Here is an 18,244-nt window from a genome sequence, read left to right on the forward strand (position 1 = left end):
TGGCCTGGAAAGGAAGATGTGGTATTGGGAGTTGTGCCTTCAAGGGCTGAGCTTCCCAGACAGAGAGTCTGGGCAGGGTGCCACAAAGCTCTTGTTGTTTTGCACAGCAAGCTGGAACTAGGCATAGAAGCGCTTGTGAGCACCCTCAGCATTGAGGCCCAGATCCTCCAGGGCATTTCAGCTCCTAAATCCCATTGAAATTAATGGAATCACCTTTGTGGTCTGGATGTGATCTTTGAATGCCACAGTCCCCACTGGGCTCTGCTGAGGATTCTCAGGCCTCCAAGGGGAGCCTGCCAATTGGTGGATTTGATTGGAAGCCAGGTGCTACTCGGGGCTGGCACAGAGTTTGCCTCCTAACCCGGGGCAGTTTGGGCCGAATCTCCCTTGGCAGTTTGGGGCTGAGTCAAAGCCTGAAAACTCTTGAACCACAAAAAGGCACCTGCAAATCCAGCTCCGTGATGGTCCCATGGTACCATTCAGGACGATCTTGTGTCTTCTAGGGCTGGCGGTATCCCTGCCAGAGGCAGAGTCTGTCCAGCTGGGGCCGTATGGAACCGTCGCCTCTGAATTTACCATTTAGGTCTGATATTTCTTCACCCAGAGCCTTAGAAAACCCCAGGAGCCACCACCATGTCAGTCCTCTGCGGCTAACCCTTCCTGGCCAAGGGGATGGCACGAGGCAGGGAGCAGACCTTCCTTAGGCCTTCCATTCACACACTGCTGGATCTCTGTCTTTAAAAGAACACACCTAGTCAGTGATCAGTCAGTGTGTGCAATTATTCACAGCTGTGACTGGGGTGGAGGAAAACCATCTACCAAGGTGCGTGTACCAATTCCAAGCTTGCCATATGCCCAGCTGCCCACAAGATGTCCCCAGAGACCCTTCCAGCGCCACTAGCAGCTGCTAGTGCCAGGAACAGGGCTGAGATCCTCAGAGCTCCCCGCTGGGGCTGCAGCAGTAGCGGAGCTCATAGGTTGAATCCCAAGTGACATGGGGACAGTGATTTGTGGGAGAAGGAGGGAGGGCAAAATGGGGACCCACTCAGGACTACAGTCAGATGTGGTGAACGGTCCATGATACCTCCAGGGACCTCATCATTTGGGGTGTGAGAAGGAATATTTGACCCTAAAATGCGGGAAAAGATTGGGGGTGTGTGCGTGTGTGGCATTAATGTTGCTAATTTTACCCCTTTACAGCTGAGCCGATTCTCCCAGAACATACAGCAATGGACAGGAACAGCTGCAGCGTCTCCCCTCCCCCCATTGGTTAGCAGGCATGTAGCTATGGGATTCTCCTTCAGGACTGTGTCGCACCAGGGCTGCTGGCCCTCAAATTGGGATGCTCCCAAGACAGGCAGTTCCATGGCAGATGACATGATCCTGAGATGGTATGAGCCTAGGGTGAGCAGATGTCCCAATTTTATAGGGACAGTCCCGATTTTTGGGTCTTTTTCTTATATAGCTCCTATTACTCCCCACCCCCTGTCCCGATTTTTCACATTTGCTGTCTGGTCACCCTATATGAGCCATAGCAGGGTGGTGGCAGAGTGGTTAGCACCTCCAGCTGCAAGGCAGGGAATGGAGGTTCTGTCCCTGGCCTGCTGTCTGGTGTGGGGCCAGTACCCCCGTCATGTGGGCCTGTAGTTTCTCTGCTTGTAAAATAGGGACACTGATACATTCTTTCTTTGTCAGGTGTTCGCAGAGCAGGGTTTAGAAGTGCAAGATATGGTTGTTTTGTCAGCTCTGCTGTGGGTTTGCTGCATGCCTCTGAGCACATTGCCTCTCCAGGCCTCAGTTTCCCCACCAGTGAAATGGGGATATGTGACGAACTGGGACTGTTCTTAATGTGGTCTTTGAATGCTGACGGGGAGTGTGGCTAAGACGGTCTGCATTGGGGGATGGGAGACTGGCCAAGGGAGGATATCTGAGTATGTAACCTGAAAACCCAGGAAGGGGTTAGAGGCCAGGTGACATCTTTGCCCGAGAAACTGAACAAAGGCTAGAGAGAGAGTTCAGAGCTGGCTGGTGATATGGCTGGGAGGCAGACAGGGCTCTGACCTCCCAAGGGGGCTGGGGAGCCCTGGGACCCCAAAATGGACCTAACTGAGGGGGTCCTGTTGTCTGTGCCTGCAAGACCTGTCTTGGACTGTATTCCTGTCGTCTAAATAAACCTTCTGCTTTACTGGCTGGCTGAGAGTCATGGTGAATCGCAGGAAGCCGGGGGTGCAGGGCCTTGTGTCCCCCCACACTCTGTGACAGGATAATACGTCTGACCCACCTTTCTAAAGAGCTTTGACATCTGCAGATACAAGCCTCTCTGTAGGTGCTCGGTATTATTATCTAGTAATGTTTGTAAAACACATCCAGGGTAAAGGCCCCTGTAGCAGGGCAAAGTCTAATACATCTCCTGGAGTATTTAACTGTTTGTATGTAGACATTTCCCTAGGGGACATGCAGGCAGATCAGTCAGTGTAAAATGCAGAGATGTGACAGAGGGGTAAGACATGATGTTGGGTGTTGGTGCTAGCCAGTCCTAGACCCTTTTAGGGGGTGAAATCCAGAACAAGCCCTGTAGAATCCTTGAAATGTGGGGCTGGAAGGGACCTTGGGAAGTCATCAAGTGTAGCCCCCTGTGCTGAGACAGGACCAGTAAACCTAGACCAGGTGTGTGTCCAGCCTGTTCTTTAAAATCTCCAGTGATGGGGATTCCACAGCCTCCCTTGGCAGCCTGCACCAGAGCTTAACCACTGAATTTCCCTGGCAGCTGAGTGGAAGCAGCAGGAGACATGGGCTGTGTTCCTCGCTCTGGATGAAGCTATCGGCACTGCTGACCCCCCTTTGCTGGGCAGGCCTTGGAGAAGTGCCCGCTAGTTACAGTCAGGATCCAGGGGCAAACGCTCCGAGTTCGGCACGTGCTTTCTGTGACTACTCTGCAATGCAGAAGGAGACACTCGGGGTTCCTGCCCTGGAGTGGGGCTCAGGAGAGCTGCGTTCCATTCCTGGCTCTGCTACTGGGACTTTGACCCAGATCCGCAAAGGCAGTTAGGTGCCTGATTCTCATTGAGCCCCGTGGGAGTTAGGTGCCCAAATACCTTTGAGGATCTGGCCCTCCCTGCTCTGTTCCCCTTCTGCAAAGTGGGGATCAGAACTCTAACTTCCTCCCACTCGTGTCTGGTTAGATTCTACACTTGTTGGGACAGGGATTGTCGCACATGTACGTGCAGCGCCTAGCACAGAGGGGTTTCCATACACTCCCTGATTCTGATTAGTAGCAACATTTGCTTTGACGGGGAATGTTTGTCCTAACAAATGCACTGGCTGGAAGGATTACCGGAAAGCGAACACCAGACGGGAGAGGCAAATACATTTGCAAATGAGGTAGGATTTATCTGCAGCAGTCACCCAACCCAAGCGAGGACTGATATTTCATTCTTTAGATGCACCCTGGGCCCAGTCGGACAAAGCAGGTGGCTTGTGTTGTTTAAATAGCCTGATGATTCCTTGGGCTGCTTCAGAAGCCAGAGGGAGATGGGGAAGAGGGCCAGGGAGAGAGCTGAAGTGGGTTGAAAAGGGATTTTCGCCGAGTATTTCCCTCTTGAAGTGGGTCCCTCACCCCCACTCCCAACCTGGAGCCGTAGCTTGGGAAGCAGTTACCGGTGTTGGGATAAGCAACAGCTGCTGGGCTTCTTTTGCTGTCTCAGGAACTCTGACAGCACCAGAGAGCGGGGACGGAGTCTAATTTTAAACTCATGCCTGGTGCATTTGTGTATGTGTGAGTGCGATTTCCAGTCCCCCTCACCCTCCGCCTCCCGCTCTGCACCAAGGAGACTGGCTCGGCAGAAGAGAACCAGAAGGGGCTTCGGGCTGGGGACGGGGGTCTCAGCCGTGGGAGGAGAGGACGGGGGGAGAAGAACTGGCGGAGGCAGCTAGGGAAGGAAGATCATGGAGCCTGCTTCTGCCGAGGATGATCAGAAGAAAAAGCAACAGAAAGAAAAGTCAAAGAAACCGGTGCCACCAGCAGCCCCGCGGCCAGCCAGGGCTCTGTTCTGCTTAACCCTTCAGCACCCGCTGCGGAAAGCCTGCATCGGCATTGTGGAATGGAAGTATCCTTTCCGTCTAGGCAGGGAGGGGAGACGGGACCTGCGTGGGGGTGTCTAGAAACATGGGGGATGGACACCTGGCAAAGCACGAAGGAGGCATTAGAAAGCGTGTGGAGGGAATGCCTCGACCCAGCGGTGAGCGAGAGGAAAGTGCGTGCCTAAGGCGCAGGAGAGAATGTTTGGGGCCGTTTGGTGGGTGTGGACAGGTTTAAACTCAGTGAGCGATCGATCTGGTTTTCCTGTTCCTGACAGCTGACGAAGTGCCTGTTTGTACCGTCTATCTCGCCAGCAATGCGAAAGAGCAGGGGAGGCCGAGGAAAGGCTAAATATAGCTGAAGGGCCCGGTTCTGTGATCCTGCTGCACTCAGTGGCATGAAGCCGGAGTCAGGGAGATCAGGATCTGGCCTGTGTTTTCTTGGGACGAGGTTGGAGATGGTAATTGATGTGTTCAGTGGAAGGGGGGCTGTTTGGGTGAGAGAAACCGAGGCGGTTTGGACACTGCGGTTTCTGTTCAGTCTCTTTGGTACCAAGCGAAGATGGGGCCATGGGAAATAATCCCAAGGGTTCCCCTCTCCAGGGCGTTGTGCAGCCAGGAGAGAGGGAGAGACGTTGCTTTCACTTCAGGAGGGAAGTTATATACATGGTGCTGGCGGGAAGCCAAGGAAGGCAGAAACCATTTTGGGGAAGGAATGCGAGAGGATCAACCAGTTTCGGGAGAGGGCTAGGAGGAGAGAACCGAAATGCAGGGGCCAGGGGCAGGAAGATGCCGGGTGATTGGAGAAGCCGGGGCAGGGATCGGGGTGTGGTGGGGAGAGGATGCACTTTGATCAGGAGGCAGCAAAGAGAAAAAGCTGGAGGTGGCCCGGAGCGGGGCGTAGGGGAGAAAATGTCAGACTGGGAAAGTAAAGTGTGTGTGTGGGGGGGGAAGGGACTGAGAGGGACACTGCGAGCTGCTTGGAATAGCTCAGAGAGTGAGTCAGCCGCTCGCCGGCTGCCCGCAGCTGCTGTCTGACATCACAGATGGATGGCTCCCTCCGCCATTCCCTTCTCTCTCCCTCTTTCTTTCCTTCTCCCTTTTTCTCTCCTTCATTCTCCCCATCTCTTCCTCATTCTCTCTCCCCACTACCATCTCTCTGTTTTTCCCCTCCACCTCTCCCTCTCCATCCATCACTGCCCTAGGCTCCCCGCTCTCTGATCCCGGCTTTGCTAAAAGCTCGGCTCTAGCTCAAAGAGGAATGAGTTCAGGCCCTGTGTGATACAGAGGGTCAGACCAGATGGCCACAATGGGCCCTTCTGGCCTCAGATCAGGACCCTGCAGCAGGGATGACGGAATGGCAGCCCAGAGGGGCCGGGAGCTAACCCTGGGGGGCTGAAGAGGAGCCCATGGAGAGCGGAAGAACCTTTTGTGTGTTTGGATTCTTGTTACCTTGGAAGGAGTGAAGTTTTAGTCAGAGACTTGGCTGGAGGGCTGGGCCCCATCGCCACCTCCAGCCTGGGTGGGGAAGGCTGAGGGTTGGGGGCCACCTCAGAGGAGGAAACTGAGGCAGGGAGTGCCTGTAGTGCCAGGCGTGGCCTGCAGAGAGTGCTACAGGCAGCCACACTGGTGACAAGTGTTTAGGAGGATGCCGCTGCTTCCAGCTCATAGCCCGAGGCCCAGAATTGGGAAGGTATTTAGGCACTGCTGTGCTCAGAACCCTACATATCATTTTCAAAAGGGACTTAGGAGCCAAAATCTCATTGGCAGTCAACGGCATTCCGGCTCCAACTGTGTCAGTTACTAAATATGTAACAAGCTGGGCCTTACTTCATTAGCTCAAATGACAGAGGCTGTTGCTTTTAGGATCCCAAAGGGCCCAGATTCAACCCAGGCGTACTAGGCTGCATTCTGGCCATCAGGCATGTCGTCTGGGTCCTTTCTTGACTTGAGGGCGCTATCTCACTCCGGGAGAAATCAATGAAACAAGGAGGGGGTTGTCATCCTGTGGGTACATGCTGGCAGTTTGGCCATCAGAGTCCCTGTACTGTGGGCTGCAGGTATGGAACATGAAGCATGTTTGGGTCTAGTCACAGCTTGGCTGGGAGATCATCTCGGGTGCAGCAGGAAGAGGTGTTAGTGACTCAAGAAGTGGCATCAAGTATCAGGGGTAGCCGTGTTAGTCTGTATCTACAAAAACAACAAAGAGTCTGGTGGCACCTTAAAGACTAACAGATTTATTTGGGCATAAGCTTTCGTGGGTAAAAACCTCACTTCTTCAAGAGGTGGTGCTTCTCTCATGGACTTAGTCCTGAAGCCTGGCACCTGGCCGGGTGCCCTGCGCTGCTGGATCAGACCTAAAGTGTGGGGCGTGGCCATTGAAGGCTCGGTGGTACCTTTGGAAGAAATGGCGTGTGGGGCCTTTGTCTTGGGTACGCTCCAGTTTTGCACTCTCTGCCTCCCTAAAATCCTTCCTGCATAATAGCTGTTAGTGACTCCTCCTCCCTCCCTTCCTGCCAGGCAGTGTTCTACCTCAGAAGTGGCAGCATTTCAGTGAGGAGTGAGCAATCCCAGTCCTACCCTATGCAAAGGGCTCTGGGACCTGGTGGGTTTTTTGTATCCTTTTAATAATAACGCTCTAGGCTGCTTTTGCCCGAGGCTCTCTCACTGCCTTACAAACATTTAACGAATTAATTCTCACAACTGCTCCCCACAGCTGTAACACAAGTAGTGCCCTCAAGCTACACATGGGACAAGAGACACAGAAAGCAGAAGTGACTAGCTCAGGGTCAGCCTGCAAATCAGTGGCACATCTGGGACTAGAACCTACAACTCCTAGGTCACTGCCATAACCACTGAACCCCTTGTAGCCATGAGAGCGAATGGACCTGCTACTGAACACAGATTGGAAGGAGGAAAGAGACAGGTGTGCCAACAGGAAGGTCAAAGAAGCAGTCACTGCAAACAGGGTAGGGGACAGCATGTGTATGAGAGAGATTCCTCTGCATCAGGTAACACTGGTACCCACAATGCAACAGATTCTATTTATACCCACAATGCACTGGGTACTATTTATACCCACAATGCCCCTGGTTTGCTGCTTTGGGGTTGCAACGAGAGGAAGTGGCCTAGTTCTGGCCCACTCAAGGTAGCATTTGCTCAAAGGTCAGGCCAGTTGCTTGGTAGGGGGTTAATTGTAATCGTGCTTTGTGAGCGTGCTGGGGGTGTACGGAGTGGGGTTTGGGAGTGTTGGGGTGCTGGGGGGACATGTGCCCCATTACTGGTATACATGGCACCTGGACTCCACCCTCGCTTCACGATGCTCAGAAGGCAGGTGGCTTATCCGGTGCCCAGTGGAGCTTGCTCCCTGTCATGCCCCAGAGAACCTGGCTATAAAAGCCAGCAAATTTCCAGGCCTGGTGTGATTTAGGCTGCAGCTAGAGACAGGTTTATGATGCACGCTGCTGCTGCCACCAGGGCTGAGCTGATGCTCTCAAAGGGCTTTGCCGGAGTCATAAATGGAGAGAAGCCAGGAGGGAACCCTGCCCCCACAGGATCCCAAACGGCTGGATTGGTTTAACTTGGCTGCATTTCCTGCCAGCAAAAGGGGCCAGGCTGGCACCCCTCGGCACTTCAGCCACAGACGAGTTAAGACCCGAGCATGCAGCAGGTTAGGACCAGAATTAGGGACAGAGCTCCTGACTCCCAGGCCCCTGCTCCAACCACAAGGAAATACTTCTCTAGGGAGTATCTGGGAGGGAACTACATAGAGTAAATCCCCAAATGGCAGAGGCACAGAGAACAGTCCCAGGCTCCTTCCATCCTTGCAGGACAAAAGGCAGCGCATGCAGTGGGTGAAGCAGGGGACTAGGAGGTCCTGGATTCAGTTTCCATTTCTGCCACTGACTTTGGGTGTGACTCCAGGCGGGTCGCTCGATCCCTATGTCCCTCCTTTAACTCCTCTGGAGAAGGGGAGAAAAACCCGAGGGAAGGGGGGGTTTCGTTCTCTGTAACAACTCATGAGCGCTTTCCCTCTGCAGATCTCCATGCAGGGCAGCACCGTTATTTCCAGGGAGCAAATGAGGGAAATGAGATGGTGGGGAAGGGACTTGAGTTTTTCAAGGCCCAAGAGCCTGGGATGGAAGGGTTACGGGAGGCTGATGATGGTGATTGACAGTAAAGTGTGGGGTGAAATATACGGACGGCCAGCATGTCCACCTCGGGCACGCGACTAAAATTAAGGCAGCAGAGGATCATCTTGAGCAGCCATTGGCCTCCTTGTCAGCTGATTACGGCAGGTCTAGGCAGCAGGCGGATGCTGAACGGCCAGGAGATTTAATCCACGGAGCAAAGGGGTTGGTTTGTCGTCGAAAGACGTCGTCGTGGATATACATGGCTCCCTTTACCAAAGATATCTAAAGAGTTCATTTGGCCTGTGTAACAGGGCAGCTTGCCCTGTTAAGGGCTGCAGGCCTGTGGCCAGCTGGCCCTGTTCACTAATAAGACCTAGCTGAGGAGAGACAGGTGCTTAGTTCACTCTAAGGAGGGGCAGGGAGGTGGGGTCTGCAGAGAGATGTTGTAGCAAAGGACAGTTGCTTGCAGGAGCTGCTGGAGAGAGGCCCTAGGTGCTATGGCTGAGTAGAAAGCCCTAGCTGGGGCAGTTTTGTTTTCCTGGGGTGAGTTTGTGGTTGTTGGGATAATAAATGGAGCCCAGAGGGAAGGGACTAAGGATGGGGGTGTCAGACCTTGTCCTCAGCGTTGCTTATGCTTTACGCAGTTACCCCCGGGTGCAGGAGCGTGTGTGAAATTGCTGCAGGACAGGCCAGCACAAGGTAATTGAAAGCTGACTCCTATCAATCCCTCCCCCTCCCCACAGCCCTCATCAGGCAGGTGCCCTGGCAGGCAGAGACTCAGGTTGCGCCCAGGTGTATTCCAGGGAGGGGAGGAGTGCCTTGTTGGGGAGCCCGGCCCCGGGGAGCCCCACTCTGAGGATCAGGCACCAGCTAATGTCCCCTGCAGTGTGAGTGTCCCAGGAGCAGCGCGGCCTCCTGGCCGTCGGGGCCCAGCCTGTCATCACTGTGGATGGTCTCCAGCCACGCAGTGACCTCAGGTGTGATGTGATCTTTAGCCCAATGGCTGGGCCTCTCCGGCTGTCACTGTCTGTAGCAGCTGACGTGTCTTAGGCCTTTGCCTCATCCCCTAGCCAGGCCACGCTGCTTCCCCCGGATTGAATCTTCGCCGCCTTGTTCTCAGCTTGGCCCCATGAAAGCAAACCCAACACGCTCCGTGGGTGGGATGACAGAGGGACACGAGCTGTGTGTCCTGTGACACCCTTTCCCCCTGCCTCCCCCGCTATCTCCGATCCACCTCCACATACATGGCAGGCGCAGGATGGGCAGCCGCTGGGGAGCAAACCCCCAGCACCATCCCCCCAGGCTGTCGAGCAGAGGGGTGACTGGATCTGTTAAATGGCTGGAGAGCATTTGGATTGGTTTGCCTTGCAAAATTGCCCGGCGAGCATCATTTCCCGGCCCTTCCCGCTCCCCGGGGCTCTGGGTCCTGCTGCGGCAGAGGAACAAGTGGAGATGTTTGTGCAAGACCCTGCTTTTGTTTTGCTTTTCCTGTCTCTGTTACTAGGGAGCCAAGAGCAGTCCCGGGCCAAACAGGGGGCAGGTAGGTGCTAGACAAACCCCACACACCCAGCCCTGACCTCCAGCTCCCCTGCTATCCCAGCTGGCAGACCCCCAAACACAGCTCTGCCACTGCCCCTCAATGCTGACCTGCAGCCCCCAGACTTGGCAACGCCTTGGGGCCAAAAAGCAGCAGAGTTTGAATTTGTACCAACTTGGACAAATGTGCATGAAATACTCCCTGGCGTGGGGGTGGGGACACTTCCAGCCTCTCCCTAAATGCAAATGAATGAATTCTGTGCCCAGCCGTGACGCTTCTGTTGCGGAGTATTGGGGGACTCAGGGCCCTGCACCCCCGGCTTCCTGCGATTCACCATGACTCTCAGCCAGCCAGTAAAGCAGAAGGTTTATTTGGATGACAGGAATACAGTCCAAGACAGGTCTTGCAGGCACAGACAACAGGGACCCCCTCAGTTAGGTCCATCTTGGGGTCCCCGGGCATCCCAGCCCAGCCCCCTTTGGGAGGTCAGAGCCATCTCTGCCCCCCAGCCCTCTCTCCCTCCTGCTTCTAGCCTGCTTCCAGCACTCTCCTTTTTCGACCCCTCACACAGCCTTTGTTCAGTTTCCCGGGCTAAGGAGTCACCTCACCTTCAACCCCTTCCTGGGTTCTCATGTTACACACTCAGGTATGCGCCCTCGGGCAGATCCCATCCTGCAATGCAGACTATCCCAGCACACTCCTCTGTCAGCATTCACAGACCACCGTGAGAACAGGCCCAGTTCGTCACAAACGCCTTGGGGCCAAAAAGCAGCAGAGTTTGAATTTGTACCAACTTGGACAAATGTGCATGAAATACTCCCTGGCGTGGGGGTGGGGACACTTCCAGCCTCTCCCTAAATGCAAATGAATGAATTCTGTGCCCAGCCGTGACGCTTCACACGGGTACCCGGGGTTGGGAGGCACCTTGCTACCACCTGCCCTTTGCTTGTGGGAGCCTTGTCTCTGCCCACCGGGGGTCAGCTCCTCACCTCCACTGGCACCCCAGGCCCTACCCTCTAGGCCTCTGCAGGTCCTGCTGTCACTGAAGGGTTAGCAATTGACACATGCCAAGAGACACTGGGAGGTTGGAGTGTGCTGATCGCTCACTGAGTGGTCCCAGGTTCGCTGCACCCAAAGCAGCTGTACACCACACCCCCCACAGCTCCCCAGTCCCACCTCCGATCGCTGCCCTGCTTTGCACACACTGGGTGTGTCCAGAGGGACACACGCAGCAGTTTATTTGATGCAGATCACATAGCACACGGGACACGGATTTTATTTGGATAATCTAGCGGGCAGGAGCCACTCAGCAGCCGGGTGACCTCTCTTGCAGCTAGGGCTTGTCTTTCTCCTCCTCCTCTCAGTCCTGGCTGGGGCTCTCTGCGCTGCTCTGCTCTCTCCCTCCCCTGACAGCAGGGCAACAGAGGAGCTCTATTGTCTGAACTGCTGTGTTATCCATCCTGTCTTGTTGCCCAGCATGGGAGACGTGCTGTGGGGGGCGTGTATTGGAAACCAACGGTTACATACAACGTAAAATCAGAGCGCGCATTCTAGAACCTAGACTCGATACTTTCATGTTGTACAGAGCAATGCTCACCCAAAATCCTTCCAGCCTTTTACAGCCTGTGATCCTTGTTTCATGAGACAAGTCATGCTGGCAGCTTGCCTCCTAAGTAAAGGAGCCCCCAGTGTCTCTTTTGCAGCCCAGGCTATCTCAAAACAGTCCTTTGATCTTTATTCGTAACCCAGACCCCCTGGTGCTAATTGCTCCTCCCGGTAGGTTTCAGAGTGGTTGCCATGTTAGCCTCTATCAGTAAAAAAAACGAGGAGTCCTTGGGGCACCTTAGAGACTAACACATTTATTTGGGCATAAGCTTTCATGGGCTAGAACCCACTTCATCGGATGCATGGAGTGGAAAATACAGGAGCAGGTATAAATACATGAAAGGATGGGGGTTGCTTTGCCAAGTGTGAGGTCAGTCTAACAAGATAAATCAATTAACAGCAGGATACCAAGGGAGGGAAAATAACTTTTGAAGTGGTAAGAGAGTGGCCCATTACAGACAGTTGACAAGAAGGTGTGAGTAACAGTAGGGAGAAATTAGTATTGGGGAAATGAAATTTAGGTTTTGTAATGACCCAACCACTCCCAAACTTTATTCAGGTCTAATCTGATGGTGTCCAGTTTGCAAATTAATTCCAGTTCTGCAGCTTCACGTTGGAGTCTGTTTTTGAAGTTTTTTTGTTGAAGAATTGCCACTTTGAGGTCTGTTATTGAGTGACTAGAGAGACTGAAGTGTTCTACTGGTTTTTGAATGTTATGAATTCCTGATGTCAGAGTTGTGTCCATTTATTCTTTTGCATAGAGACTGTCCAGTTTGGCCAATGTACATGGCAGAGGGGCATTGCTGGCACATGATGGCATATATCACATTGATAGATGTGCAGGTGAATGAGCCCCGGATGGTGTGGCTGATGTGGTTAGGTCCCTATGATGGTGTCCCGTGAATAGATATGTGGACAGAGTTGGCACCGGGGTTTGCAGCAGGGTTTGGTTCCTGGGTTAGTGTTTTTGTTGTGTGGTGTGTGGTTGCTGGTGAGTATTTGGTTCAGGTTGGGGGGCTGTCTGTAGGCGAGGATTGGTAGATTTTGCAGTCTCTTGTCAATTTTGTAATCTAGATTAGTTGCATACTGAGCCACAAGCTAGACTCCTGCTATGAAGGGACCGTACACAATACAGACAAGGACCAGACGGGGAGATAAGTGTCTGTAACCCCTTCCCGAAAGGAACCTGTCTGAGATATGTCCCCTCCTGATTACCTGCCACAGCTCCTGAGGCTTTAAGAACATAATTTTAAGTATAGAGACATAATTCCTTAAATATTATCCATGCATACATTTCAAAATGATTGTGATGACTAGCATGCTACTGGCTGTTGCTGGAGACTGTCTTCTGGAGTACTAACGTGCATAGAACTGACCCAGGAGAGCCCTGTAAAACCCCCTGCACCTGCTGTGCCAGTTGGCATCAAGAGGTCACTGGGTCACAGCAGCCCCACAGCACTTACTAATGTGCTCCCACCTTTCCCCACATCAGCTCTGTGCCTCCCCATCAGTCTTGTGCTCCTCTAGCTGCCCAATCTTCCCCAGCTCCCCCTCACTGCTGAGCCCCTCCCCCAGCCCCACATTTGCCCCTCTACTCCTTATGCAGAGGTTCTTCATCCCCCCTCCTCAAGCTTCCCCTGCCCCAAGCGCCGCCCCCGCAGCTCCCATTGGCCGGGAACCACAGCCAATGGGAGCTGCGGGGGTGGCGCCTGCAGACAGGGCAGCATGCAGAGCCACTTGGTTGTGCCTCCGCATAGGAGTCGGAGGGGGGCATGCCACTGCTTCTGGGAGCTGTTTGAGGTAAGTGCCGCCTGGAGTCTGCACCCCTGACCCACTCCCCGGCCCCAACCCCCTGCTCCAGCCCTGATCCCTCCTGCCCTCAAAACCCCTTGGTGTCAGCATGGAGCATCCTCCTAAACCCCAAACCCCTCATTCCCAGCCCCACCCCAGAGCCCTCACCCCCACTGCACCCCAACCCCCTGCCCCAGCCCAGAGTCCCCTCCCACACCCTGAACCTCTCATTTCTGGCCCCATCCTGGAACTTGCACCCCCAGCTGGAGCCCTCACCCCCTCCCACAACCCAGCCCCCTGCCCCAGCGTGGTGAAAATGAGCGAGTGAGTGAGGGTGGGGAGAGCAAGCAACAGAGGGAGGGGGGATGGAGTGAGCAGGGGCGGGGCCTTGGAGGGGGTGGGGCAGGAGGTGGGGCAAGTTTGTTCGGTTTTGTGCAAGTAGAAAGTTGGCAGCCCTAGGGTGGGAGGGAGATGGGGAGAAGCGGAGGCAGGAACCCGTCCCCATTCACAGGAGAGGATAGGGGGAGCCTTCCCCGAGGGGTGGGGCACTAGGGAAGGCAGCCAATCGGAGACTGATTTCCCTTTAGACTGATGGGCTGTGCCCCAGATCTCATAGACTCATAGACTCATAGACTTTAAGGTCAGAAGGGACCATTATGATCATCTGGTCTGACCCCCTGCATGATGCAGGCCGCAAGACCCTTCCCTGGACTCTGCCGTTGAAGTCCCCAATCCTGTGTTTTAGTGACTTCAATCGGCTGAGACCCTCCTGCTAGTGATCCCTGCCCCATGCTGCGGAGGAAGGCGAAAAACCTCCAGAGGCTCAGCCAATCTACCCTGGAGGAAAATTCCAGATCTGTAAGAGGCTCTGAAACTGTGGGAGTGTTGGCAGGTCTGATGGCAACCGCACCCCGTGTTATTGCAGCCCTGGGTGTCCCCCCAGCTCTGCCAGTGCTCCCAGCCCCCCTGGCTAGTCCATCCCTGGGCCTCTCCTGTGTAAATATGGCCGGTGCCGTGGCATTGTACCAGCTGACGAGGTGGTTACCGTTAATTGGTGCGTATGCAGGGACTGCGCCTCAGCTCTGTGCTTCTCCTTAATGCCCACCCACAGACCCTTCGAGATCATTATCCTGATGACCATCTTTGCCAACTGCGTGGCGTTGGCCGTCTACCTGCCCATGCCGAACGATGATACCAATGCTTCCAACTCCAGCCTGGTAAGAGACATCCTCGTCCTCGTGTTGTACAAACCCGCCCGGCGCCGCCTTGCTCATGGCAAAGCCCCCGAGGCAAACCTTTTTCTTTCACTTGTGCGCCAAACTAACCTTTTAAAAATAGCCAGGGCATCAAGTCAAGGCAGCATGAAGGGGCTGAGCCCCTCGCCCACGGATTTTAGTGCCTGCCTGGCACTGAAATTTCACCCTCCAACCACCAGCACGTGAGCTGCATGATCTCCAGTTATGTAGTCATGAAATTTGCACCTGAGCCTCTGAGTCCATAAGCAGGAAGGGAAGCTGGGACCCACAATACCAAGACACAGGCCTCTGTTCCTGTTGCATTGGGATGGGAGTGGCTGGCCCCACAAGTAAGAAGCTGTTTAGGGGGCTGAAATAATTAGGGGGCTGGGGCACATGACTTACGAGGAGAGGCTGAGGGAACTGGGGTTATTTGGTCTGCAGAAGAGAAGAGTGGGGGAGGGTGGGATTTGATAGCTGCCTTCAACTACCTGAAGGGGGGTTCCAAAGAGGATGGAGCTCGGCTGTTCTTGGTGGTGGCAGATGACAAAACAAGGAACAATGGTCTCAAGTTGCAGTGGGGGAGGTCTAGGTTGGATATTAGGAAACACTATTTCACTAGGAGGGTGGTGAAGCACTGGAATGGGTTACCTAGGGAAGTGGTGGAATCTCCATCCTTGGAGATTTTTAAAGCCAGGCTTGACAAAGCCCTGGCTGAGATGATTTAGTTGGGGTTGGTCCTGCTTTTAGCAGCGGGTTGGACTAGATGACCTCCTGAGGTCTCTTCCAACCCAAATCTTCTATGATTCTATGTTAATAAAACATCTCTGTTGACTGTTAACATCACTAAACCACTCCTTTATCCCCTTTGACTCGAGCAGCTACTCAAATTCTGGGACCCTGCGGGTTGTCCAGTTGAGAGCAGAAATTGATGATGGAATCTGAGATTGTCTTCAATCGATGCAGTCTTGTGTGTTTGTCCCTTCCTTGTAAAGTCCTGCATCCCTGAACACAGGAGGCACCAAAGTGGCCTCACTCATAGCACCCATTCAGCCAGCGCCCCACAAGCCCTCTCTAGGCTTTTTCCAGGGGGTTGGGGTGTAGGGGGTGGTGAGGGCTCTGGGGTGGGGCTGGGAATGAGGGGTTTGGGGTTTGCCGGCTCTTTGCTCAGCATCCCTCTCTTTCTTGTCTCTCATTCTGCTCCTCTCTCTGTCTCTTTCCCCACACGACAAACAGCCCCCAGTTCAACCCTCTGCCCCCATGGTGCTAATTTATGGGAGGGGGGGCTACCCCTTAGGCGGGGGCTTGTGAGTAATTCATTTTAAATGAAGGCTGGTGGTGAAGCTTGTAACCAGTCTGTGTGGGCCAGAAGCTCATGTCAAGTTGCTGGTCACGACTCCTATTCTAGCAACCATCTTGTAAGGTTTTCATTTGAACCAGTTCCCATATTCGCCTTAGCTCTAGAGCCTTTTCTAGGGGAAAACTCTGCTTGACGGTCTTTTAGATCAGTGGTTCCCCAACTTTTTCCATCCTGCCCCCCCTTACCCATAGTGGAACCTGTCCACATCCCGCCCCTGAGAACTGGAGCTGAGGCCGGGGCCGGAGCTGGGGCTGCAGCCGGGAGCAGAGCCATGGTTGGGGTCGGGAGCGGGGCCATGGCTGGGGCCCAATCTTCAGCTGGGGCTGGGATTGGAGCCAAAGTGGAGCTGGGGGCAAAGCGGGGCGGGGTGGCATTTCCCCCCCGCCCGCGCTCTGTGCTGTGCCCCCTCCAAATGTTCCTCCGTGCCCCCCTCAGTTTGGCCACTTAAGAACTGCATAGTTGTCCCCCTGTTTCACACTGTGTGCGCTTAGACTTTCATAGTGACGGTGGGCTCCTAATTCAGATCATCTTGCTCCAGAAAGCCCAGGCCCCTACTTTCAGAGCAAAACGAAAATCTCCATTAGCTGTAAGCAGAGTAGAGGCGAGGGCAGTGGTGTCTCTCTCTCTCACACACGCGCACGCGCGCGCGCTGCACCTGCTGAGTGGATACAGAAGAGCGAAATCCCCAGAGATCTCAATCCAGTTGCTAGAGTCCCTTGAAACAAGAAAAGGAATCCGCACGCTCCTCTGCCTGCTCAGACCTCCCCGGAGATGATAGAGTGTCAGAGCCAGGGGCATGTGCAGGGGCTGCTATTGTTGCTTTTAAAGTGAATAAATAACTGGTAGCTGACAGTCCTGCAGCCTACCTCGGGGATCTGAGCGGGCAGCTAAGTTATGGCTGGGGGTCCCGTGTAGGTCCCAGAGTTAAGGCCCCGCTGGCAGGGTTACAGAGGCCAGCGCTGACGGAGAAAAGCAGCAAGGTTTATGACTGGGAGCTAAGGAGTCCATAAAGGGAAAGGCTTCTTGTCGGAAGTGGCACCTCCACTCGCTCAGCTCCCAGGGAGAGTTATTGCTGCTTTGCAGCCTGTCTCAGGAGCCCTGGGATTCATCAAGCAAGGCCCCGTCACTTGTTTATGGGAGGAGAGGAGCAGTGGATGAGGGGGCCGGAGCTCTGGGGAAAGCTGAGTGTACAAGCCAGGAACAGGTCCTCCGCTCTTTCCTATGTGTTCCCCTGTATGCATTCCTCGCCGAGATCCCCCGTGATCTGCGTAGGGAGCCGTTCGAACAGGCAGCCTTCCAGCCGGGGTCTCCTAGCATCGAGAGGCTGTCTGGGTTGGAAATACTCCCTCTGGGTTCCTGCCTCCTGGGCGCTGTTGGAAAAACGTCCGCCACATGCTCTGGGCCTAATGCCTGGTGCATCCGTTCCTACACTGGGAGCAGGGGATTGAAACCCAATTTTTGGGGTCTTTTTCTTATATAGGCTCCTATTAACCCCCACCCCTGTCCCGATTTTTCACATTTGCTGTCTGGTCACCCTACCATCGTGGTCCAATCGGAGGCAGGAGTTGCAGTCTGGAATCTCGGGAGTGGGTGAAAGGGAGGGTGGGGAGAGGCCCTGGGGCCATTGCCAGTGAAGACAGTTAGCTTACCTACGATGCAGTAGAGACGAGGGAGGCAAAGAGAGGGGCAAGATGGCCCAGACGACAAGCTAGGACAGGGGTGGGCAAACTTTTTGGCCCTAGGGCCACATTGGGGTTGCGAAACTTTATGGAGGGCCGGGTAGGGAAGGCTGTGCCTCCCCAAACAGCCTGGTCCCTGCCCCATCCACCCCCTCCCACTTCCTGCCCCCTGACTGCCGTCCTCAGAACCCCCGACCCATTCAAGCCCCCCTGCTCCTTGTCCCCTGACCGCCCCCTCCCAGGACCCCCCGTCCTAACCGCCCCCCCCGGTATCCCACCCCCTATCCAACCCCCTGCTCCCTGTCTCCTGACTGTCCCGACTGCTATCCAACTTCCTCCTCCCCCCAGCTCCCTTACCACTCCGTTCAGAGCGGCAGGAGCTTGCAGCCATGCCACCATGCTGCCCGGCTGGAGCGGCACGCCAGAGCGCTGGTGGCGCAGCACGCTGAGGCTGCGGGAGAGGGGGGACAGCGGGGGAGGTGCCGGGGGCTAGCTTCCCGGGCCAGGAGCTTGGGGCCAGGTAGGATGGTCCCGCAGGGCGATGAGGCCTGTGGGCTGTAGTTTGCCCACCTCTGAGCTAGGAGGATATCTCTGCAGCAGTACTCTGCGTGGACGTGAGCAGGGCTGGAGGGCATAGCTGGGAAACGCAGTGGCCCATCTTCTCCACCACTCTGTCCGCTGTGAGCCACTGGCCCCCTACAGCTGGGCTGAGGGGCCCTCTCTTTATCCTGATTCTGTAAAATCCCTGCAGGTCTCCCCTCCAGGGCCTGCCTTAGCTTTGCATGTGAGACCCCTCCCAGCCCTGGGTGCTGAGGCTCCAGGAAAAG

At 54.7% G+C, this 18,244-nt stretch overlaps 1 protein-coding gene across 2 annotated transcripts in view; it reads left to right on the forward strand.

Moving 5' to 3' along the window:
- Positions 1–3,481: 3,481 nt before the first annotated feature.
- Positions 3,482–18,244, forward strand: part of CACNA1S (calcium voltage-gated channel subunit alpha1 S) — a 98,640-nt gene continuing 83,877 nt past the window's right edge. For both annotated transcript variants that reach the window (XM_054026421.1, XM_054026422.1), the window contains exons 1-2: positions 3,482–4,106; positions 14,255–14,360. In XM_054026421.1, the coding sequence (XP_053882396.1) occupies positions 3,946–4,106; positions 14,255–14,360 (267 nt within the window). In that variant the 5' untranslated portion in view covers positions 3,482–3,945. The remainder of the gene's footprint in view (positions 4,107–14,254; positions 14,361–18,244) is intronic.

Source organism: Malaclemys terrapin, chromosome 4 (assembly GCF_027887155.1).
Source record: "Malaclemys terrapin pileata isolate rMalTer1 chromosome 4, rMalTer1.hap1, whole genome shotgun sequence".
Lineage (NCBI taxonomy): Eukaryota > Metazoa > Chordata > Testudines > Emydidae > Malaclemys > Malaclemys terrapin.